A 24757-nucleotide genomic window follows, 5' to 3' on the forward strand; every position below is an offset into this window, starting at 1 on the left:
CTCTACTTTCCCTATATTTTTCTATTTCCCAAATACTTTTAGGAAGCATAATAGAAATAGCTATTTCTGCTCTTTACCACCTCCATGACGTAAGACACGTATGATAGCATTGTAAACTAATGCTACATAACTAGCTCAAAGAAGACAATAATTTCATATTTAATTTTTTAAAGCCCAAACCAACATAAATCATGTGAGCATCATTCCTTAATGATAACCTTTTTGCCTAAAAATTAAGCTCCTCAAACTTTCCTTTCTAATTAAAGATTTTCCCTTTAAGTTAAGCTCCTCCAACATTTGTAGATTAACTATCACCTACTCTTAGCATTGTAACAAGATGCTGCATTATAACTCTTATCTCAAAGAAGGGCAACAATTTCATAGTTCATTTTTTCACCCACATACCTGCCTACTCATACCCCCATGGCCAACTACGAGGGGTAAGCCAGCATCTCGAACACGAGGAGCCAACTCAAGTGGGCGAACATCCATATTGCATGAGGTGCCGCCACTTCACTTAGTTGATAATTACCTTTTCCCTTCAAATTAAGCTCCTTGTCCAACATTGCTTAGCTTTTTCCTTGATAATAACCTTTTCCCCTTCAAAACAAGCTACAACCCACCGCTCGTTTTCATCTTTACATTCAAAACTGCTTGTCCAACATTGCTTAGCTTTTTCCTCGATAATAACCTTTTCCCCTTCAAAATAGGCTACAACCCACCGCTCGTTTTCATCTTTACATTCAGCTTTGCTATGAGACATTTGCTATGGTTGCATTTTGATCTTTACAATACATTCAACTAAACTGCTGAGAACTAATTTGCTATGGTTGCACGAGAGACTGAAGTAATGGCCTCATTCCTCGATTTCTTTGCTTTCTTCTGAAGCGGTCTCTTCAGGTCGGGTGGCGCATGAGCACAGTTTGATTAACGAGTCTTGCCTTCGCCTGTTGGAGCAGCAGCAGCCCTGGGCAGCATTCTTCGTTGGCATCAGTATATTCACTGCATCAGAAGTAATGAGCTGCTCGCCGTGATCGCCAAAAGCCTCCTCCCTCTCCGCCCTACGCGAAGGGGATAGCCAAGGTGACAAGGATAAGGACACCGACGGTGTAGACGATGAAGAACATGATATGGGTGGCGACTCGGTAGTCGTGGTGAACTGAAAGCTGCTGCCATCCAGTACGATCCCATATTGTTAATTTCATTGCACGATAGTAAAATAACACAGGACAAATTAAACAAGAATTGAGACGAATTAGTTTCCTCAATGTTATTGGAAGTTGGAAAGCATACTAATGATGTAAGAATTTCATAGCTTCGCTTAGAAACGTACTGCAAATCATCGACGGACGTGAGCTACTTCATATAAAATGTTAGTACCGAATTTACAGAACAAAAGTCTGTGACAGTTAACGTGAAGCACTTCCAACGGAATGGACGCTCATGACTTGGTATCTATACTGGAGTTTCACTGAGTCTCGATAGTGGTACGCTGTTGATCAACCTTCGTCTAAAATACAAAGCAGGAGGGACAAAGCAAGCTAGTGGAACGGTTTTACACCCTTGTACAAACAGGCACATATCACAGTATATATAATTGTTTGTGGTAATCCCAAGCAAGGATGGACAATTTCCTCCATCGCAACGGATATGGAATGTAATGGCAATGCAAACATGATAATTCTGATCAGTAGCGCAGCAAGCAGCTCCATCGACCCATAAACAGAAACTGCGACAAACATACAATTGATTCCATTGAAACAAATCACCACCACGTACGTGATTCGATTGCTCGTTAGTTAAACCTCACCTTGGATTAGAGCTCTGCAGTACAATATCCCGCGGATGTTCAACTTCAGCTCTTGCGGATGCTAATTCTTCCCTCATAGCTGGCTGTGATCTCTTGCAGCACATACCACGAACATTGACGCAAAAGCACTGTTTCGGCTCCCCAACGCTCTGCCTTCCCAGTGAGAACTCATCCTGCGCCTCGGACTCGTGATCTTCCGGAGCAATATTGCCAAAATCGAAGGAATGAGAAGACTGCTTCTTGGACCGCGGGGAGGATGCGTTGCTGTGGATGAAAGCCTTCAATCTGGAAGCCAGGAAGGATGGAGAGAAGACTGGTGACATCGATCGGGTGGGGGATGCAAACGGGGAAGAAGAGGCAGAGGTACTTTGATCAGTTGATGCTCTGTGCCCGCGATCGATGGGAGAATGCATCGATTCAGAACTCCCAGGTCCAGCTTCCGAAGCCTTGAATCGCTGCCTCAGCGTTGGCGGGCTCTCCACTTTCTGCAGACACGCGAAATTCTTCCAGTTGTTGCCTTGCAGAGCTTTTGCCCAAACCTCAGCCGGCTTCGCTTGCAGTACTCCCCGCTTGCTGCTGCTGATCATCCCATGATTCTTCGCGACGTCTTGAAGCCATTCTACAAGACTTCGAAACAGTTTTAACGAGCGACTTTCAACTCCAGCATCCCGTTCTGCAAATTCCCTCGCGCTTGCCTCCCTCTGAAACGCCTTTGGAGACACAGTTGCACCTTCCTGGCTTGATTTTTCCTCAGTAATGCCCCCACACTGCAGTGACTGCACGTTAGGCAGCTCCGAATCGCACTTCTCTTTCTCTAACTGACCTTCTGAGCTGCTCGCTATGCCTCCCTCGACCTCAGTCTCTGCTGGATCGCATAACTGATAGGCCAGATCGAGGGTCGCTCCTCGATGGATCTTTGGATCTGCTGAGACCCTTCCTCCGAACGCCGTGATAAGAGCGATCACAATGTTGCACCTGTATTCCGCGAAAGGATTGCTTGCCTTGCAGCTTTTGGCAACCTCCAACGCAGTTAGACCGAGATTGTCCGCATCGTTCACGAGAATCCCAGGCACTTGCAACAGCAGCCTCACCAGCTTGTGATCAGATTGCGGAACGCTGACAGCCAAATGCAGGGCGGTGCGCCCCTCGTTGTTCTTCCAGTTCACGTAACCTGGTACAGCACACGAAATCAAGTGCCGGACGACGCCCAACTGACTGCCGTGCTTCACCCACGGCGAAGCATTGGATCCAACCACAGCAGTATGCAATGCGATCTCGCCATTCTTATTTCTCATATACATCAAGCCTTTCCTGAATCTGACGAGCTCGATTACGACTTCTGAGCAGCCTCTCCGCGCTGCGGCGTGTAATGCTGTATTATCGCGCGCGTCCAAACCATTGATGCTGGAGGGATATAGCTCCAGAATTTTCCTTACGACCTGCACGCAACGTAGCACAAGTTGAAAATGAGTTAAATAAATTACTCGACCTCGCATGATATTCAACAACGTGCACACATTTCAGCGATTGACATTTCAAAAACAGAGTTTTATGCGATCGCTCGGCAAAAAAATTTTGAATAAGCTGGTTGAATAGTACGATCTTTGCAAAGATCCAAAGTTGGGTTGGAAGTTGGAAGACAGGCAGTTGCAATAATTTCATTGAGGAAACAAGATCAAACTGTGCGTATGAGATTCATCAATCGCAACAACGATGCATATGCTTTCAAAATCAGAGATTTCGGACCTCTGCATGGCCTCTTCCTGCTGCAGCATGCAATGCCGTCGTGCCATTGCTATCCCTGAACGAAAGCACTGTCGCCTGGCTGTTATCCTTTAACAATTCTCTCACCATCTCCACGTTTCCTGCTTTTGCAGCCGCGATGATGGCTTTGCTCTGAATCGGATTACCATCCATCTCTCTGCTAATCGCGCTATTCGGACCGCTTGACCTTAATGTCCTTTTTGCCAAACTCAAGATCTCTTGAAAGATTCGTAAATTCTTTCCTCTCGCAGCAGCATAGAGAAGATCAGACAATCCGAACTCTCCGTCTCCTGCAATCAAATCTGGTCTTGCGGAAAGCAAGTCTTTCACCATGGCTTCATCCGCCGCAGCAGCTGCCGTGTAGAGCACCCACACACCGTATCCTGCGTCGATTAAAAGATTGCCTTGCAGTTGCTCGCCGCATTCTCGCATTAGATCTCTCGCTACTTTTGCCCTGCCGCGTGTCGCGTCCGAGAACTCGAATTGATCGTCCCATAATCTCTCCAGACGCCTGATTCGTTTTTTGGATGTGAGCGTGTGTAGGAGAGAGGCATCCATCCGCAGAAGCTCTTTCACAACCTCTGTGTGACCATTTGCTGCAGCCCAATCTACTGGCGTGACATACCACCAGTGCTCAAGGGGGCTTTCGAATCGGAGGGGAAGAGCCATGCAGGCGATCAAGCTCGAAGATGCAGATCGAGTGCATTAAGCGAAGGGAAATTTCTCAGACGAGAAACAATTAGCAAAACATCTCGAATCCGGAGACCTGATTCCGAACCCTGTCAAGCTTGGAAACGCAAGCTACAAAGTAACCGTTCAAAAGTGATTTATTCAACACATGCATCCATCATTGACATCCTTAAACGGATGAATCTGCGATTGCAACAAACGACGTGCAACGCGCAAGTGCGAGCGCACAACACACCTGGAGTGAAGTTAATATAGGGATGAAGATGGTGACCTGTCCATTAAAGGGGCTGGAGGAGCCGAAATGCCAAAGGAAGCTGTGTTAGTCGTAAAATCTTTGAAGGTTTTGAATTGTAATCCAAAGCAGCATGAACCAGCTGCGGCGTCACCCGCCGATCCGTTGTTTGTACAGTCGTTACGTGAAATTGGATACGGCGACGAGGTGAAACTTAGGAAGGAAAACAAGGAACTTGAATTTAGAACCAGAAGCTAAGGCCGTGAGGGTGAAATTGGAAATATGCCTGCTGTCGGCAAGGCGCAAGACGTGCAGCCACCTCGAAGCAACTGCGATAAGATGGGTCGGGGCGATGTAGCAGGAGCGATCGCTACGCAATGTGCGGCTGAATGGCTGATAACTTGGAGCACAAAAGCTGGAGGACGTGGAAACAATTTGTTTTTGCAAGCTTTCTTTAACAGCACTTGAAGTTTGACTCGAACAACCTCATCATCATCCAGTTGGTCCTGCATCACGATCTACACCGGATTGCCAGCGACGTCCCCTGCAAACTGTGATACAAAGAAGAAACCTTAGCGACCCCGTCTCATCGATATCGATGATGTGTATCGATGATGTGATTCCCTGCAGTGTACACGAGCGTTTCACCAACTCTCATTCACTCCAGAGTCGATTTTACACATTTGCAAAGCACTCGGAGCTCCCTGGCTGCCATGTACGTTCACGGACAAGCTGAGATTTCACCATTTCTCCACCCGAGTCCCGAAGTTGCTCGCCAAATCCTCCAACCAGCTGTTGCACGTTTCGCTGATCAAGGAGAGCTCGTCACATGTCGCCTCAAGCTGTTAATTGCCTAATTGGTTCGGATCTTCAATCATCCTTCATCCGCTGCTAATTAATTGTCACATTTTCAATTCCTCGAGCTGGTTGCCAACGTCGGTTCGAAAGCTAACTGTGAAAAAATCACACCTTGCCGTATGAAATTACATTTGGACCTGTTTCCACGTAGGCGAAAATGGCCGAATGGATTATGGAAGCCACATAGACTGATTGCACTCACCTCCAACAAGATATAGAAACTCTCTTAGGAAGCCCAGCCCCCACTTGGCTGCTAGCTACCAGGGCGGCGGCCCTAGTTCGATTCCCTATGGGAGTAGAGGCAGGATGGCATCCCCTCGAAGGCCTCGATCGAGTGTGTGAGCTCGGTGGGTGATTTTTTTTTCATTTTTTTTAAGATATAAAAACTCTCATATTTTGTCTCACCCTAGGCACTTGCAACATTTTTGGCAAGGTTCTGGCAAGGAACACTTTTGGCAAGGTTCTAGCAAGGAAGGCAAACGGACTACATAAGTAGGCAAAAGTCAGAGGACGAGGTATCCAATAGCAATGAAGAACACCATGAAGAAGAGTACTTCTCTAATTTCATTTGAACTGTACTTCTCTGATTACAATATGAACATGTGCTCTTATATCTCATACGGTCTGGCAAAATTTAGCTTGTCATATGTCCATGATTCAGATAATAGTTGGCTCGATGAATTATAATCTGAACCACACGTGTGCCTGAGCTACCTGCAATCACACTAACTGTTCCTTTTGGGTTGCATTGTTGCGGTTGGCTCAGATCTACAACCACTATTTATCGAAATTGCTAGCTACCCATTGTTTATTATTTGTACTACAATCCATGATGTGTTGTAATCCATGTGAAACCATTGATGAGCACCGACTATTTGTCGGAAGCTATCTACCCCCCACTGCCAATTGTTTGCATTGCAATCAATGTGGATTATGGATTGCATATTTACGTAATCACGTAACTTTTTGCATGATTTGCACTCGTGAATAACGCTTTCATGAAATCATGCACACAATGATAACAAAACTTTGTTAGATTTAAAAAAAGAAAAATTGGCTAAATACTAGCAATGTCTAAAAGCACGTATAAACGTGCATCTATCAACATGACTATACTATGTTTTAAACGTGCCTATAGATGTGTTCCACAGTACAGATGCAGTGTTAGATGCGCTTTTAGATGCTACACAGAGTTTTGACATTTACAACTCATGCATGAACACATTTTTTGGGTTGTTTATCTGTAGGATGTCTTCATCTTCAACAAGTAGCTCCAATGAGGATGAATCCCTCCAATATCCACCATCACGAAATGTGGTTGGAGTAAAAAATCAAAGGTATCTGTGATTGATGTCGAGGAAACATGTATCGTGCACATAGAATTACACTCAATCACGTCTCAAAGTATGGAGAATGGGATGCGACCGTAAACATGGTAAGTGTTAAAGAGTTAAGGTTGATTGAGATACCTATGGGTGTTCATGTGTTTGATATATGATCCTTTTTTAATTTGATACAAGATACAGTGCCACACCTGCATATGTTGCCCTATGCTCGTCGTGAGGAGGCGAAGCATTGACGATATGAGGTGGGATCTTTAGGAGGGACCGTTACGGATGCATGGAGTGATGGTGATAGTAGGCCTCCACCATTACCTCATGAGGCTGTGGAGGAGGAAGTGTTTGATGATATGGTGCGGGATTTATATATCCATAAGTCCTCAGGTAGGGATGATAGCATGGAGCAGGATGATCTTGTTACTGCATCATCGACTCCAGTGTTTGAGGGGTGCACATTCTTTGTTCTACGTGCCTCCCTTGAGTTACTAAACTTGCAAACCATCTATGGATGGAGCAATGCAAGTTTGAATGCATTACTCAGGTAAGCTTTAAAGTCTATTTTGCAAACATGGTAAATTATGCTAGTGGGTCAATTATTCGAATGCTTTTTCTCATTTATGGTCTTCACATAGAGGCTATTGTGTAAAATGCTTCCAAGGGAGAATAAATTACCGACCTCAAGAGATATGGCAAGGCAACATGTGACCTCTCTTGGAGGATTAGATTATAAGGGCATCCATGCATGCATTAATGATTGCGCTCTGTTTCGTGGACCACATAAGGATGCAAGAGAGTGTCCTACTTGTGGAGAGGCAAGATATAGAGCAGATCTCAAAACTTTGGATGTGCCTCGTAAGGTTCTGTGACATTTTCCCACAATCCCTCACATCCAACATATGTTCAAGTGCAAATCCATTGCAGAGCTCATGTCATGGCATTCCTCCCATAGATCAACCGATGGCAAGTGGAGAACTCCTGCAGACACGCCTATGTGGAAGCATATTGAAGACACATGGCCAAGCTTTAAGAAAGAACCTAGGAACTTGAGACTTGGATTGGGTATGGATGGTGTGAATGGCCAGTGATATTGGTGAATTATAATCTTCCACCCTCTATGGCGATTAAGAAAGGACATGTTATGTTATCCCTTCTAATTCCAAGGAAACATAAAGTAAAAAATCCTGATGTTTATTTGGAGCCTTTGATTGATGAGCTAGAGATACTTTGGAGAGGTATTGAGGTGCATGATGTGAGCAGGCCTCCCTCATCACATGAGACTTCAACTACAAAGCAGTCTTGATGTGGACGATGCATGACTTCCCAGGCTATGGCAAGTGTTCAGGTAAGCATTGAACTTTTAATTATGAGTTAGGCACCTTGAACCCACCTTGAACTCTTAATTGCATCTATTGTTCAGGTCTCACTACATCGGATTACCATGCATGTCATGTTTGTGGTCCTTCGCTAGTTGCCTCACGGGCAGACGCATTGAATAAGGTCATCTATGAGAATCACCATCAATTTCTTCCACCTAATCATCCTAGATATGTTGCCCCTTAGAATGAAGTCCCCCCACAGTCACTCACTACAAGAGATTGGATGAGAATTTGGGATAGTTCCACGACTCCTCCACCACTTGGCATGAGCCGATAAGGTTTTATAACTATTATGTGCTATATTGAATGGAAATAAAGATTGCACACTAACACCACCTTTTGTTTCAATACTTCATCTTTTATCGACTACCATATTGGTCCCACCTCAAGATCAATCACCTGCTTGATCCCATGCATATCTTCAAGAATGTGGCATCTACCATTTGGGAATATTTGAATGGGACACGAGATTTCGTAGACATAAGGGAGGATCTACGTACCACATGGAGGATGCGTGAAGCTTGGCCACAAGAGAGGCCAAATGGGCGTGTCTTTTTTTATCTCGTGCACCGTGGAGGTCATCAAAGCTAGAGATGGTAGCGGTGAAACAAGCTATCACTACAATTCGTACTTCCACTAGATGCATGAGGTGTTTGAAGGTGGCCTTCACAAAGAGCAAGAAAAGAGGTGTAGAGCAATTATATGGCTTGAAATCTCATGATTGGCACAAGATGCTCCAAGTAAGTATTTTATGTGCATAATATCTTTTTCCTTCCAAATTTGTGAGTGAATTAGAAGCAACTAATCAACCATTCCTCATGTGTTTAGTTCATACTAGTTACCTACTAGCATTTCTCGTAGTGCATCAAAGGACGTGAAGGATTGTATTTACAAGATAGGTGAGCTTATGAGGTACTTTACAGGATATAAAATGTGAAGCGTATCAATGCTCCATGCAATGTTAATATCACTACAAGGCATAGGCCCTTTTCTGACGAAAATACCGACCTTTTTTACACTAAAAAGTTTTTCTTTGACGGGCGCAAAAACATCGCTATTAGCATCGAAAAAGAACGGTCGCTATATAGCGACACTGGTAAACGTCGCTATATAGCAACGATTAACAAAAGCTTTAAAAAAACATTAGTGGGGCTAAACAGGGCCACAGCAAGCCCTGCTTTGCCCCACTAATGTTTTTTTTAAAGTTATTCAAAAGAAGGTTGTTTGTTACAAAATTCCCTTTGTGAAAAGGGTGATACAAAATCGCTCAAACGAGCCGAGCGACAGAAGCATATACATGTCAAAGATATACAACATTGTTTGTTACAAAATTACCCTTTCGAAAGGGAGGAGAAAAGAAGAAAAGAGGAGAAAAAAGAGAAAAAGAGAGAAAGCATATGCTTATGAAAAGAAGAGAAAAGAAAATGGGACTGAGGGTCATTGAAGGTTCCGTCGGTGGAGTCTCTACTGTCAGTGCTAGTTGGAGAGTTCACTGTTGAAGGAGCTACTATGGCAAGAGCTATAGTCGGTCGGTTGCAACAGAAGTCGACGATGGTCAGGAGTCGAGATTTGCAAGGTCTTCTTGGAGTAGGTGTTGTGGTGGCTGTCCGTTTGGCCCGTGGAACGTTGGAATAAGGTCGCTTGTAGGAGGCTTATGGAGCGACTCTGTAGAAGATATTGGGCCACTGAGGGCCTTATGGAGGCTGGGAGCTCACTTGTGCTGCTATTATGGAGCACTGCCAGTTGAGGAAAGCTCGTACGAGCTTGTTGATGGCAGCTGGCAATAGAGCTAACAGCTCTTTGGAGCTCGATTTTCTGCCTTCATACTATGTTGTCAGCCGACTTAGAGCGGCTTGTTGGAGAGTCGAGGGTGGCTGTCTCTTGAGCTTTAGGCAAGACAACTTTGTGAAGGGTCTCTCTCAATATCTCGCTCAGAAAAACGATCTAAGCCACAAAAAATCTCAAAAAACTCTCTCACTTTCTTTCCCTAAGAAGAAGAGATGAACAGAAATCTCTCATGTAAGTGTAGACGAAAATTTCTTTCAAAGGACGGAATTTTCTCTCCAATGAATGGAAATTCTCTCAATGGAAGTGAATGGAAGAAACTCATGATCACTCAAGAGAACTCTCACAATCTCTCACACTCTCAAGAATCGCAATGCCTCAGCGGAAGGCAAGGGAGCTCTGATACCATGACAAAATATGAAGAGGGGAGAGAAGAAGAGTGGAGATGAGAAGAGAGGGCACAGCTAGAAAGCACACCACAAATGACTAACTGTACACTAGATTTAGTTGAAAAAATAGAATATATACAAACTCTTTTAGGGTTAGGGTTAGGGGATCTAACCCTTTCCTTTATAGCACTCTATAAGGTTAGTGCTATGCACATATGATCACGTGATGGTGCTATGCACACATGATCACATGATGTTGAGCATGAACTCTCAACACATGGCCAAGGGTTGGTTGGAACAAGAGTCACTTGTATATATTTTTGAGTTTCTTGTTGATGTGGATAGCTCTCTCCCACGACTATGAAGAGATGATGAAGACCTAAGGATGACCTCTATTGTGCCTCAAGGGAAAGGACGGAGCGAAGTAATAGACCCAGAGTTGCTTAATAATATCAACCTTTATTGCATGCTTAATAGTGATGTGATGAAAAGATGGGTGACAAGATACGAGGATGCAAAGGCAAGAAGACAAGGAGAACGGTGACAAAATATGAAGAGGGGAGAGGAGAAGAGTGGAGATATGAGGAGAGAGGGCACAGCTAGAGAGCACACTATAAATGACTAACTGTACACTAGATTTAGTTGAAAAAATAGAATATATACAAACCCTTTTAGGGTTAGGGTTAGGGGATCTAACCCTTTCCTTTATAGCACTTTATAAGGTTAGTGCTATGCACATATGATCACATGATGGTGCTATGCACATATGATCACATGATGTTGAGCGTGAACTCTCAACACCTTCCCTCAAGATCAACATCATGAAGTAGGCCTTCCCTCAAGATGATGATTCTGGGGAATCGAAGAAGGACTGAGAATTACATTCCATCACACCCCTTTAATGGGAATGTCCTTCCTCTGCGTCAAACCAAGAGCTAGTCGGTGTTTCTTGAATAGCTCTTTACCGAGTGGTTTGGTAAAGATGTCTCCAACATTTTCTTTGCTATCACAATCTGCAGTGTGATGTCACCAAGTAACACTCTTTCTCTGATGAAGTGCTCTCTGACATCAATGTGCTTTGTCCTGGAGTGATATACTAGATTTTTGGCCAATGCTTGAGCCGATTGATTATCATAGTATATTGTTGTTGGCTTTGACTCATCAAAGTAATCTGTTTCTGACGATAGTCTTCTAAGCCATATAGCCTCACATGCACCTGTAGTGAGTGCTCTATATTCTGCTTCAGTCGAAGACAAAGAAACAATTGGTTGTTTATTTGATAACCATGATATAGCACCTTGACCAAGGAAAAATGCATATCCATGTGTCGATCTCCTGGTCTCATGATCTCTGGCATAGTCACTGTCATAGTATCCATGCAACCGTGGATGACTTCCTCTATATTCTATCCCAAACTGTCTTGTACCTCTAATGTATCGCAAGACTCTTTTGGCTGCATTCCAGTGAGACTGTTTTGGATTTGCCATAAACTGTGCTAGTGAACTTACTGCATAACAAATATCTGGCCGTGTGATTGTCAGATATATAAGAGATCCAATGAGCTGCCTATAGTATCTGTCATTGACTGTAGGCTTTTCTAAATCTTTAGTAAGTTTCAAACTCTGTTCCATGGGAGTGGTTGCAATCTTGCAATCTACCATATGAAACTTCTTCAAGAGACTGTCAACATAGGGTGGTAGCAAGCTAAGGGTGTCCACTTTTTGTTCACTCCCCAATCCTAAGGAGGTGGAAAAACAAGCTTTTTAGCACACAAAAATGCAAATCTCACCTACTTCCCTATGGATCTAGTCTTTGAAGTCTTCTGACACAACATCACACTTGCTATTGTGCACACAATCGTATAGTCTGATCGAAAATTCGATGCACACACAAAAAATTTCTTTGTGTCACACGGCATGGTTCCAGGGTGGTCACACGTTTGTCACGAACAAAGAGTGTCATATTAAATTCTAAATTTCTCACTCATTTTAGATTAAATGTTATTGAAACTTTGTAAGTGGTCTCTTTGCATTATGTAGAGCTTAACTTGATTTATTGGTAATTTTTTGAATGATTTATCTAATTATAAATAATTATTTATAATAAATAAAGTCATAAAATACATGCATTTTAGTAGCACACCACATTTTTTTAGTATTTTGAATAATTAAGCAAATCCAATTCGGTGGAAGGTTAGTAGGCACATAAGGGTGTGTGGTTGAATCATCAAATCCCAAATCCAACGGTTAGATTTAGGAAGATTGAAGTTTAATTTTTACTTTTACTCCTTAGAGGATCAACAAAGAATATTAAAAATAAATGTAGTAATTCTCAAACATAACCAAACATTTAAAAAATGACAATATTTTTAGTCCTCTGCATGATGAATAAGAGGAAAAAATTTTGGTTAAATTTGAGTAAGGGAAACGTACGATATGGCCTCCAACAGTTAAATCTCCCTTTTGTGGGGGAAAAAGGGCCACCCAAGCCTAATACCAAGACAAGGTAGGCTTGGTATTAGGCTTGGTGAGGTAGGCTAGGAGCATCACCGATCCTAGTGGCAAGCCTTTGGAGTCTGCATGCTACCCATGTGGAAGGCTGAGTCATCAAAACCATGCCATGTTGTTAGACCACGTGGTGCCATCTCATCAAGCAGATGTGACATCACTCCTTGCCATGTCACCTTACATTGCCACACGTGCTGCCACATGTGCCACCTCATCATTCCACATCATCAGCCATGTGATCACACAATGCCACCTTGGCATACCTCCTCAACCTTGCCACGTCACCAATCCCTCCACCTCAATTTGCCATGTCAATCTACCACCTCATGAATGCCAACACATCATGCCACATCACCTTTCAATGTCATCGAAGAGGCCCAGTACCACATCATGACCATGCAGGAAGAGACTATATTACCACATCATGACCATGCATGGTGCCACATCAGCCAGATGTATACACATGACGATGTGCGATGCATACAATACCTCGATCGAGGTACATATGCTGGGTGAGGCATACAATACCTCGTTCGAGGTATGTGACCGAGGACACCTAGAGATACCTCGATCGAGGTTCATACATACATGCGCAATGCACTAAATACCTCGATCGAGGTATAAGGTCTGATCGTGGCTCTGGGCATAGCAGACCTCTCCACCAAAACTAAGCCAATTAGTATCAATCTTAGCACCTCTCCACCAATAATAATGAAGAGCAATCTAAGAGCAATCTAGTGGATGAGTTGAGGCTCTCTATAAGACACCATGTTTTGGTTCATTTCACCCATTCTTAGCCATTCTTGCCTCCTCATTACTTTGTCACACCTTCCATTCTACTTTCATTGAGAATGGGTTCTCAAAGCCGTAGAGCTAGTAGACGTGAAAGATGTAGGAACCCCCTTCCAAATCTCATTGACGAGGAGCGCAAGCGGAAGGCTCGTGAGTGCAAGAGAGCCTCTAGAGCTCGAGCTCGTGCTGCCACCACTGATCCACCTCCATCTCTACCTCTACATCCCACCTCCACCCCCACCCCCACCTCCATTGTCCCCCCATGCTCATCCGCTCCCCTACCTCTAGCCTCCGCCCTTCCCCTAGCCACCTACATTTTGGCCTCCACCTCTACGTCTTCCCCCTCCACCCTCCCCCCTCCCCCTCCCCCTCCCCCTCCCCCTCCCCCCGCTCCGCTTGGCGCCTCCCTTCCCCCGTCCACCCTACCATCTCCCATTGATCCCCTTGCCCCACCTTGTAGCAGCAGTGTTGCTTCACGATGTGACTTGCCGAAGTCCACTATCCGTCGTCATACTAGCGAGATTGTGCAGTCTTTTTTTTGTGACCTCACGCCAGCTTCGCAGTCTTCTCTTCTTACGTCCCTGATTAATCACCCTGACTTGGTAGAGTGTAGGAGGCTTGCTGGTCTTGGTGCACGTAGAGATAGGGTTGTATCTAGCGAGGTCCTTAGCAGTGTTCGACGTTCCTATGCTTCTATTAAGCATAGGAACTCCAGTGATGCCTTGGCAGCACGTCGTGCTATTGTGGCTGCCATTAGTAGACCTCATATGATAGGCCATGTGCGTACTGCTTCACGTCTTCTTCAGATTGCACCGCGCACATTGCGAGCAGGCATCATTAGGAGGCAAAGTCTAGAGGATAGTGAGACTGATGCTCTTTGGGCTTCGAGTGGTCGTGCACCTCGCAGCAATCGATTGTTTTGGGAGGAGCATTGCAGAGCATCCCCGGTGTTCAAGAAGGCATTGCGGAAGAGGGTGTCACGCGGTGTGTACATTGAGCATGGTGCATGTTTTTTGGAGTGTACCCAGACTGAGTTGTACACTCAGTTTGTAGAGGCGCACCCGGAGTTCAAGATTGGGCAGAGGTCATTTGAGCGATGCAGGCCATGGTTTGTGCGATGCTCTCAGGAGCGTGACACATGCTGTTGTCGCTACCATGTGGATTTTGGATTGATGTATGACGTATTCCGTTCCCTTGATGGTCATAGGGGAGTGGTTCCTACTAGCCCTCGCGACTTCATTCATTCCATATTGTGTACACGAGATGGTGATGCTTTATTCCACTCCCTTGATTGTGTGGAAGGCACGTGTACTTTGTGTGGTGACTTTGCTAGAGTGCCACGAGTTGCACTAGATACTTGTGATGTGCAGATGGTTCGTTGGCAGTAGTATGAGTACTGTACCTTGACATTAGATGGTGGTGCACAGTCGAGGAGGTTGCAGCTTGTGGGGAAGGAGACACCACGTGTTGTATTCATTGACTGTTTTCGAGGGAAGCTGTACCGCTACATACGCCACTCGCACACTGCGAAATGGGAGGATTGTCAGTTTCGTGCATGTTTGAGGACATTTCCTATAGGGGTGGTTGTCTCAGTGGTGGACTTTGCAGAGAATTACACCTTTGCACCACAGCATGAGATCTAATCGGAGTATTATTTCTCCGAACAGGTGACATGTGATTGAGTATTGATTTTTTCCCCGCCTCATTATATTGAATTATTTCAATAGTCATATTTTTTTTTCAATGCCATATTGCAGGTTGCTATATTTGTGCACATTAGCTATCGTCATGCACAGGCTCATGTGGATGGCATTGATAGCACCATGGACTCACGCATCATTGTGCAAGAGTATCACTTCTACATTAGTGATGATCGATCGCATGATGCCCATTTTGTGCAGCATTGCTTCACTTTGCATGATAGTTTCTTGAGGGATCATGGTGTCACATGGCAGCGGCGCTGGATCTGGTCAGACGGTTGCGGTGGTCAATTCAAATCCGCTAGACAGTTTTATTGGTTCTGCAGATGGCACCGTGAGACAGGCATTCCGATCACATGGAGCTACTTCGAGACAGGGCACGGTAAGGGAGAGCACAATGGTGCAGGTTCTTGCGTGAAGCGTGCTTTGCATCGATACCAGTTGCGTCACACTGCCGATCGCTTCAAGGATGCACATGATGTGGTGCGGTGGTGCAGCCAGCACTTATCCACTAGTGCTACGTCCTCGTTTCAGTCGCGTGACGATAGGGTGGTGAGCCGGTATTTTTGGTGCGTGGACATTGGGAGTCTTGATCGGTCCAGGCCTTTTGATTGTCGTTCTGTGCCTGGCACTCTTGATTTCCATTCCATCAGGAGCGTAGGTGAGTCTCACCCCGCGATCTTTTCTCGACGGTTTGCATGTTTTTGCTCTGCATGCATTGATGATGATTGGGGAGGGTGCTCCATGATACCATGGGCCGATCCATGGGTACGGCGAGTGCTTTCTCCCTTCCAGCCTTGGGAGGAGATACATGATGATCAGGATGCGGGATTCAGTTCCTCTAGAGATTATGACCAGCTTACAGATATTTTGCGTATTGGTGATATCTTCGCGGTTATTGCTTCGGAGGGCAATGAGGAGGGTGTGGATTATTACTTGTTGCGATGCTCTATGCTGAAGAGTGTGCTGAATGAGGATACAGTGGATGGGCATGGGATGCAGTTCAATGCTCATAGCATGATCGTAGGTGGCCACTATTTTCAGGAGATACAGAGGCGTGGTCGCTATATTGAGTTCCAGGAGTACATGGCGGATCGGGAGGCATACATGTATTCTCATCTTGTTGTTGGGATCAAGATTACTTTGAGTCGTGTTCGCACTCGCAAGGCGACGTCCACTCCACGATGGCGCCTTGCAGTGGCGGATCACGAGAGCATACTTGCAACTATTGGCATGAGAGCTGATCCTGAGGAGTAGCACATTACATATCATATTTTTTGGGATCATCAGTTGATCAGATTGATTTTTATTGGGTATCACTAGTTGATTACATTTTTTTGTATTCGATATGTATAGGCTCACTGTGTGACCGTACCATTGTAATTTTCATGGACTCATATTTTGTATTTCACTATGATGGCTGTATACACGTTCATACACATCATTGTATTAGATTCTATTTTTAACATGATGTCCGATGTCTTCTCAATGGGATTTGTTGTGTTTGTAATACAAAAAATTGTTTATTAGTAGTAATGTTGTAATTTGTTTTGTGCATTAGGACATTTTAAAAACGTGACTAAGAAAATTCGCGCACGTACTAACGAAATATGCGTGTGGACTTGCTTGTTGGGGATGAAACTTCGCACGACTCTTAGGCCACCCTAGACATACATCCACGCGAGATTTGGTCTGAATTGATTTGGTGTGCACCATGTGGAAGATACAATGCGTACATTTTTACAATCCCTACTAGCACTCGTGACTACGTATGAGCTATGGCGCATGTACTAACGAAATGCGCGTGTCGGACTTATCTGTTGGGAATGAAACTTCGCACGACTCTTAGGCCACCCTAGACATACATCCACGCAAGATTTGGTCTCCAACTTATTTGGTATGCGCCACATGGAAGGTATAATGCGTACATTTTTACAATCCCTACTAGCACGACTACGTGTGAGAAATGGCGCACGTACTAACCAAATATGCATGTGGACTTATCTGTTGGAGATTAAACTTTGCACGGCTCTTAGGCTACCGTAGACATACATCCACGCAAGATTTGGTGCCCAACTGATTTGGTATGCGCCACATGGAAGGACAGTTGTGTACATTTTTACAATCCCTACTAGCACGACTACGTTTGAGCTATGGCGCATGTACTAATGAAATACGCATGTGGATTTATCTGTTGGGAATGAAACTTCGCACAACTCTTAGGCCACCCTAGACATACATCCACGCAAGATTTGGTCTCCAACTTATTTGGTATGCGCCACGTGGAAGGTATAATGCGTACATTTTTACAATCCCTACTAGCACGACTACGTGTGAGAAATGGCGCACGTACTAACCAAATATGCATGTGGACTTATCTGTTGGAGATTAAACTTTGCACGGCTCTTAAGCTACCGTAGACGTACATCCACGCAAGATTTGGTGCCCAACTGATTTGGTATGCGCCACATGGAAGGACAGCTGTGTACATTTTTACAATCCCTACTAGCACGACTACGTTTGAGCTATGGCACATGTACTAACGAAATACGCATGTGGATTTATCTGTTGGGAATGAAACTTTGCACGACTCTTAGGCCACCCTAGACATACATCCACGCAAGATTTGGTCTCCAACTTATTTGGTATGCGCCACGTGGAAGGTATAATGCGTACATTTTTATAATCCCTACTAGCACGACTACGTGTGAGAAATGGCGCATGTACTAACCAAATATGCATGTGGACTTATCTGTTGGAGATTAAACTTTGCACGGCTCTTAGGCTACCGTAGACGTACATCCACGCAAGATTTGGTGCCCAACTGATTTGGTATGCGCCACGTGGAAGGTACAATGCGTACATTTTTACAATCCCTACTAGCACGACTACGTATGAGCTATGGCGAATGTACTAACGAAATACGCGTGTGGACTTATCTGTTGGAAATGAAACTTCGCACGACTCTTAGGCTACCGTAGACGTACATCCACACAAGATTTGGTGCCCAACTGATTTGGTACGCGCCACATGGAAGGACAGTTGCGTACATTTTTACAATCCCTACTAGCACTCGTGACTACATATGAAAAATGGTGCACGTACTAATGAAATACGCACGTGGACTTATCTATTGGGGACGAAACTTCACACGCCTCTTAGGCTACCCTAGACGTACATCCACGCAAGATTTGGTCTCCAACTGATTTGGTATGCGCCACGTGGAAGGACAAATGCATACATTTTTACAATTTCTACTAGCACGACTAAACCCTAAACCCTAAACCCTAAACCCTAAACCCTGGACCCTAAATCCTAAACCCTGTTGGGCACGAAACTTCACACGCCTCTTAGGCTACCCTAGACATACATCCACGCAAGATTTGGTCTCCAACTGATTTTGTTTGCGCCACGTAGAAGCAATCCCTACTAGCACGGCTAAACCCTAAACCCTAAACCCTAAACCCTGGACCCTAAATCCTAAACCCTGTTGGGGACGAAACTTCACACGCCTCTTAGGCTACCCTAGATGTACATCCATGCAAGATTTGGTCTCCAACTGATTTTGTTTGCGCCACGTAGAAGCAATCCCTACTAGCACAGCTAAACCCTAAACCCTAAACCCTGGACCCTAAATCCTAAACCCTGTTGGGGATGAAACTTCACACGCCTCTTAGGCTACCCTTGACGTACATCCATGCAAGATTTGGTCTCCAACTGATTTGGTTTGCGCCACGTAGAAGCAATCCCTACTAGCACGGCTAAACCCTAAACCCTAAACCCTAAACCCTGGACCCTAAATCCTAAACCCTGTTGGGGACGAAACTTCACACGCCTCTTAGGCTACCCTAGACGTAAATCCACGCAAGATTTGGTCTCTAACTGATTTGGTTTGCGCCACGTAGAAGCAATCCCTACTAGCACGACTAAACCCTAAACCCTAAACCCTAAACCCTAAACCCTGGACCCTAAATCCTAAACCCTGTTGGGGACGAAACTTCACACGCCTCTTAGGCTACCCTAGATGTACATCCACGCAAGATTTGGTCTCCAACTGATTTGGTTTGCGCCACGTAGAAGCAATCCCTACTAGCACGACTAAACCCTAAACCCTAAACCCTAAACCCTGGACCCTAAATCCTAAACCTTGTTGGGGACGAAACTTCACACGCCTCTTAGGCTACCCTAGATGTACATCCACGCAAGATTTGGTCTCCAACTGATTTGGTTTGCGCCACGTAGAAGCAATCCCTACTAGCACGACTACACGTTAGCATACCACCAAAGTCAAAAGAAAATAGTAAAATTAAATTGTGGCCTAACATGTCACACCTTCCTTGTACTCCCATACATGAGTAGAGTTTAAAAGGGAGAAGTGGGATTGTTAATATGTGTATATTTTTTTGGTGCATAGCCACAACAACCCTTTCTTTTTACATAAACCAAATACCAACACTTTTCCTTATACCAACCGCCAATCCTTTCTCTTGTACATAAACCACTAAATGCAAAAGAAAATAGTGAAATAAAATGGTGGGCTAGCATGCCACACCTTCCTTGTATTCCCGTATACATGCATTAATTGCCAATTGTGTTGATTTCTCTTCTTTATGTTCATTATCTTTTATACATGCATAATAATTAGATTGGTGCATTGGCAAATGTCATATTAAGGAAATTGAAATAGTCCTTAGAAATTTGGAAGGCATATGCGATTGTGATTTGGAAGGCACATGTGATTGTGGTTCGAATATGACAAATAATTAGGTCTTGTTTTCTTTGATCACCAATTAGCACAAGTATTGTTAACAATAAGAGACAAATTAAACACTGAGTCATAATAAATAACAGCAAAATCATGCAAAGGACAAGTCTAACTCCATTTTTGAAAAAAATCCCCAAAAAATTTATATTTTTTAAAAATTGTAGGGACAAAATATACGCTTCATGTCAATAATATTAAAAAACTAGAATTGTGAAAAAAGAATGCATAAAATATTACTTATATTTTATTGCAGAACCTAAAAATGTCTAGTATTATCATTTGCAAAAAGTATTCTCTCCTTTAATTTAAAAAACATGACAAAGTGCAAAGGAGAAGAAACTGCTTCATTCAACTAAGAGAGTTGCTAGAGCTTTTTCTTTGAAATACCAATTGTTTTCTATGCAAGTGCCCATATCAAATCCATATATAAGAATTTCTACACCCTACAAACTAAGCATGTCCACACATTGGTGATTTCTCGAATTTTTTCCTTTTGTCATGTTGTTTAAGTATCTCTAGATCACACATTCCCTCAAGTTCATTGGTGTTGAAAGAATTTTTTATCAATTGATTTACACATAGGTAACAACATTGCCCTCGGAGTCATGGATAAGTTTTGTACCAATATACATTTCTAGAATACTTTTTGTAAATAGCATAAATTGAAAGTTGGTAAAATTGATGTTACTTTAATATCTAATTTCATTTGATGAAACAATTTTACATTGGGCTATGGCATTGTCTAAAAAAAGTAATTTTCTTTTTATACAAATTAGTTTATCAAATGGTTGAATTTCAACATATTTTGATATTAAGATCGGAAGGCTAGATTTGGAAGCATGAATATGACAATAGTTGTCTTTTTGAAAAATTGATGAAATTTTGGATTTTGAAACACACTTTATTGACAAACATGAATAGAATAAAATTTTTGTTTAAAAAATGAAAAACTTTTATCAGCAAAATAAAATTTTCATCCAAAAAAAGATGAATTTTGATATGTTTAATGTTTAATGTTTACAATTAATGTTTAATGTTTACAATTACTTCACATGGCATTCTTTTTTAAATACCTTATGTATTAAACAAACTATAAACTGAGATAAACTGAGATAAACAAAGTGTGAAGAACATCATGAAAGTACGAAAATGCTCATACATCATAAAAGTGGGAACAATATCATGAAAGTACCAAAATGAATCTGTACATCATCATCATCAATGCTGCAAAAGTGCATCCCTATACAAGAAACGTGTGAAGCCTAAACAATCAATCTGAATCCGAATCTGATAACTCTACATATGATCCTCTAGTGGAATGCTGATGTGGCTCCTATATGACCCGCTGCCCAACCGTCCGTTGTGTGCCCTCAGGCAAAGCCGGCTCAGACGGGCCAGCCTCATCACCTGCATGAGATGGGCTAGCCTCATCCTGATGAAGAGGAGGGCATGCTGCACGCACCACTGCTGCCATCTCTGCCTCCCTCGCCTCCTCTATGTACGCGCACCTCAGCTCCCATAGCTGTGCATCTGCGAATACTCGTGCCTCAAATCCAGCGCGAGTAATCATCTCTACATGTGAAAGACGCTGGTCTCGGCCCCGCCCTAGCTGCTGCTCCACCCACTGCTGCAATGATGTCTGCAGCTCTGCCTCTCGCTCAATCCGGCGTGCCTCCTCCACTCGTGCCTCGTCACCTGGCATGAAATCACCGTACAAAAAGCATCGTGGAATGCATGATGCAACCACCGATGTATCCGCACCCTCCTGCATCAGCAACACTCTCTGTGCCTCCTCCCTGTAGTGCTCTGTCAAGACTACATGGGCGAATGGATCAACAGCCCGACGATGACCAGGATATAGATCATCCATGCCCAGTCCTCTGTATGTCGCCACATCAATGTCGGCAAAGCATACAGGGCACACTGAACGTGCCACCATGTGGCGGGTCATGCAATGGAGATGTGCGATGTGGCCGCACCCTAGTCCAAACCACCCTACGGTGTCAAATTCCTCGTGGCAGAGGACACAAGTGGCAATAGGAAGCCTCGCTACGACTGCTGCATCTATGGGTGTCCTAGTCGACACATCTACAGGAGGAGCAGGGTATAGGGCCATGCTGGGGTCGATCCTATGGCACGACGGTAATATGCCTCAACTGCAAAATATAGTGCTCTGCGCGATGGTATGCTATGCATGTCCAAATCCTCTGCTCCTCCAAATCTGTCTGCAACAGTCGTACGCGAGACTCCATCTCCTGACGCAATAGATGTGCCTGCAATGCAAACATGTCGTGTACATGGTGAGAATTAACCAAAAAACTTCAGGTCAAAACACGCTACAAAAAAATAAACTAACATAATCAAAATAACTAACCTCGTCCCTAGACTCGGCCAACACAGCCTCCAACTCTGCAATCCGTCTATCTCGAGCCTCCAACTCGTGCTGACGCGCCGTAGATGTGGGAGGTGGTGTAGATGTGGGATGCTCCATCGATGATCGAGGTGGGGGAGGTGGAATCGCAATAGATCTCGATAGGGCAGAGACCATGTGCTGCAAGGATGATGCCACTGAATCAACATCCCCCCTAATCTGTCCTCCCACTGCTCGCAATGCCGGTGCAGGGATGGTGTGCAACTCTGGTCCCTCGCGTCGACGCCGAACACCTATAATATGATGCTCCTGACGTCCCATCCTACCACGTCCCGCTCCTGATCCTGGACGGGTACTGAGGTAGTCCACCCGATGACCAAGGACAAACTCAGCGTAAAGCTGCATGGCAAACAACCTGGCTATCTGGCGGTTGTGAGGCAATCGACCACCATTCGTAGCAAGATATCTCGGATAAATGTGTGCTGCTATGATGGGGTGCCTACACCGTAAAATATGCAAGGGGAGCCCTGATCGTGGTCGCATCGCCTCGGTGTGACCATCCCAAAACATGTCGTCCAAGGCCTCCCTGTGATGTGACTCCCGCTCAAACAACTGTCGAATGGCTCTCCAATCCAAGCCACCACCAGTGATCTCCGCCTCAGCCTGTGCCTGAAAGCTATCCACAACGTCCTCAACTGTGTCCAATCGACTCAGAGCCTCAATAACTGAATCTAGGCTCGCAACCAAGTGAGGGGGTGCCCTAGCATCCTGCAGTGCCCTCATCTCAGCTCTCAGCATCTCTATCTGCATACGAATAGTGGTGCTAGAACCTGTGCGCTGGCTGGCGCATGCACAAAAAAAACACATGGAAATTAATATTCTATTTGGGTAATGAAAATAATATTCTATTCAATATGACTTATAATCTATTTACGTAATGAAAACTATTTGTACGTACTCCTTGATGAGGTAGATCCTATGCAATTAATAATTCTTAATTTTGATTAGAATTTTTTCACTCTAGTCGTTGCATTTTAAAACTTAGATGTCTCAAATATTTTTTCCTTATATGTTTCCCTTTTTTCACTTTTTATCCAATATGAAACTTTTCCACATGTGGTGTAAGGACCACATTGTCCACTAATGGCCCCTATACTAAGGACAGATAGTGGAGAGGTTTGGTTAATAAGACCTTCTTTGAATGCTTTACTGCCTTGGGTTTGCAATAGATATGGAGGAGATAGAAGGATACCTAATACATTACTTTGAACGATACACAAGCAAGGCGCATCTAGTATTTCTCGGACTACCTCAACTAGTGGCCATTCCTATAGATCGTCACTTGGTTCAAGACATTTTGTATAAGACTCACTCGACTTCTAGTTGTAAAAATAGTTTTGGAATGAGATCATCCACATACGTAGCAACAACAAAGGGCACAAGATCCCTAGAAGAGGATTCAAAAACTTTGAAAATTAAATCCTTGGATGTCCCTATGCAATGGGAAGGGTTGCATACGATAACTAATGTTAATTTTGGTTGAGCTCAAGTAATAAGCGTCACCGTTGCCTATGGTTGGACTAGCAAGAAAGAGACCACCCTTGCTTACAATGAAACTAGCATATAATTCCTTGAGCATGTTGTTGAATTTCCATGTGTGACATAGTTTCAACGAGGGAAAGGAGATATGTAGCATCCATACTATTTTGGTTATGAGGTGGTTCACGTGATTATTGTTACAAAGTCTTTTTGGGAAAACATCTTAGTCATTTGTAAAAGACAAGATAAATGTTGTTAACATTAGTCATAGGTTTCCCTACAGTGCAAAAAGGGATGTATCTGTGCCACATGGCGAGCTGCCATGTAGCAAACAACATGGAATGGGATGCTTCAAATGTCGACTCTTGAAGGTTATGGAGTTCTCTCTCTCTTAAGTCGATTTGAGGCTGCTCAACTCAGACAAATGTTATGCAACATGGATTTCTCTCTTCAACTAGATCCACCCAACAAAATTTTCCTCAACACAATGAATATTGACTTCATTTCAAAGTTTGGCATTTCAAAAATAGCTCCTAACCAATCCTTATAGTGCCCCATACTATTATCTATGATCATTAAGGGATGATTAGGAGAGATTCAGTCATTAACAGGCTCTATTTGAACTTAGGTCTGTAGTTGATCAAAACACTTGCATATATTAGCATGAATGTGGAATGAATATAGATCCACTAGAGTCCCATGTGCAATGAATGTTAGGTATTCTAGTTAAACTTTCAGTTTCTCTATGGCGTATTTCTTTCTTCTTATACATATAAGAGAAGTAGATGAATTATGGAACTAGACAACAAACATGATCAAAGTGCTAGATCTAAAGCATG

The 24757-nt window shown here is 43.8% G+C and overlaps 1 protein-coding gene across 1 annotated transcript; it reads right to left on the reverse strand.

The window, feature by feature from the left end:
- Nucleotides 1-856: 856 nt before the first annotated feature.
- Nucleotides 857-4294, reverse strand: LOC147892949 (uncharacterized). The gene is made up of 3 exons (XM_087386824.1): nucleotides 3557-4294; nucleotides 1811-3249; nucleotides 857-1169 (listed from the first exon to the last, which is right to left on the reverse strand). Exons 1-3 carry the CDS (start codon nucleotides 4241-4243, stop codon nucleotides 857-859), a joined length of 2439 nt encoding a protein of 812 aa, XP_087242950.1. The 5' UTR covers nucleotides 4244-4294.
- Nucleotides 4295-24757: the final 20463 nt, after the last annotated feature.

This window comes from Dipteris shenzhenensis, chromosome 16 (assembly GCF_047967505.1).
Source record: "Dipteris shenzhenensis isolate YYH24624 ecotype China chromosome 16, Dip_SZ_1.0, whole genome shotgun sequence".
Classification (NCBI taxonomy): domain Eukaryota; kingdom Viridiplantae; phylum Streptophyta; class Polypodiopsida; order Gleicheniales; family Dipteridaceae; genus Dipteris; species Dipteris shenzhenensis.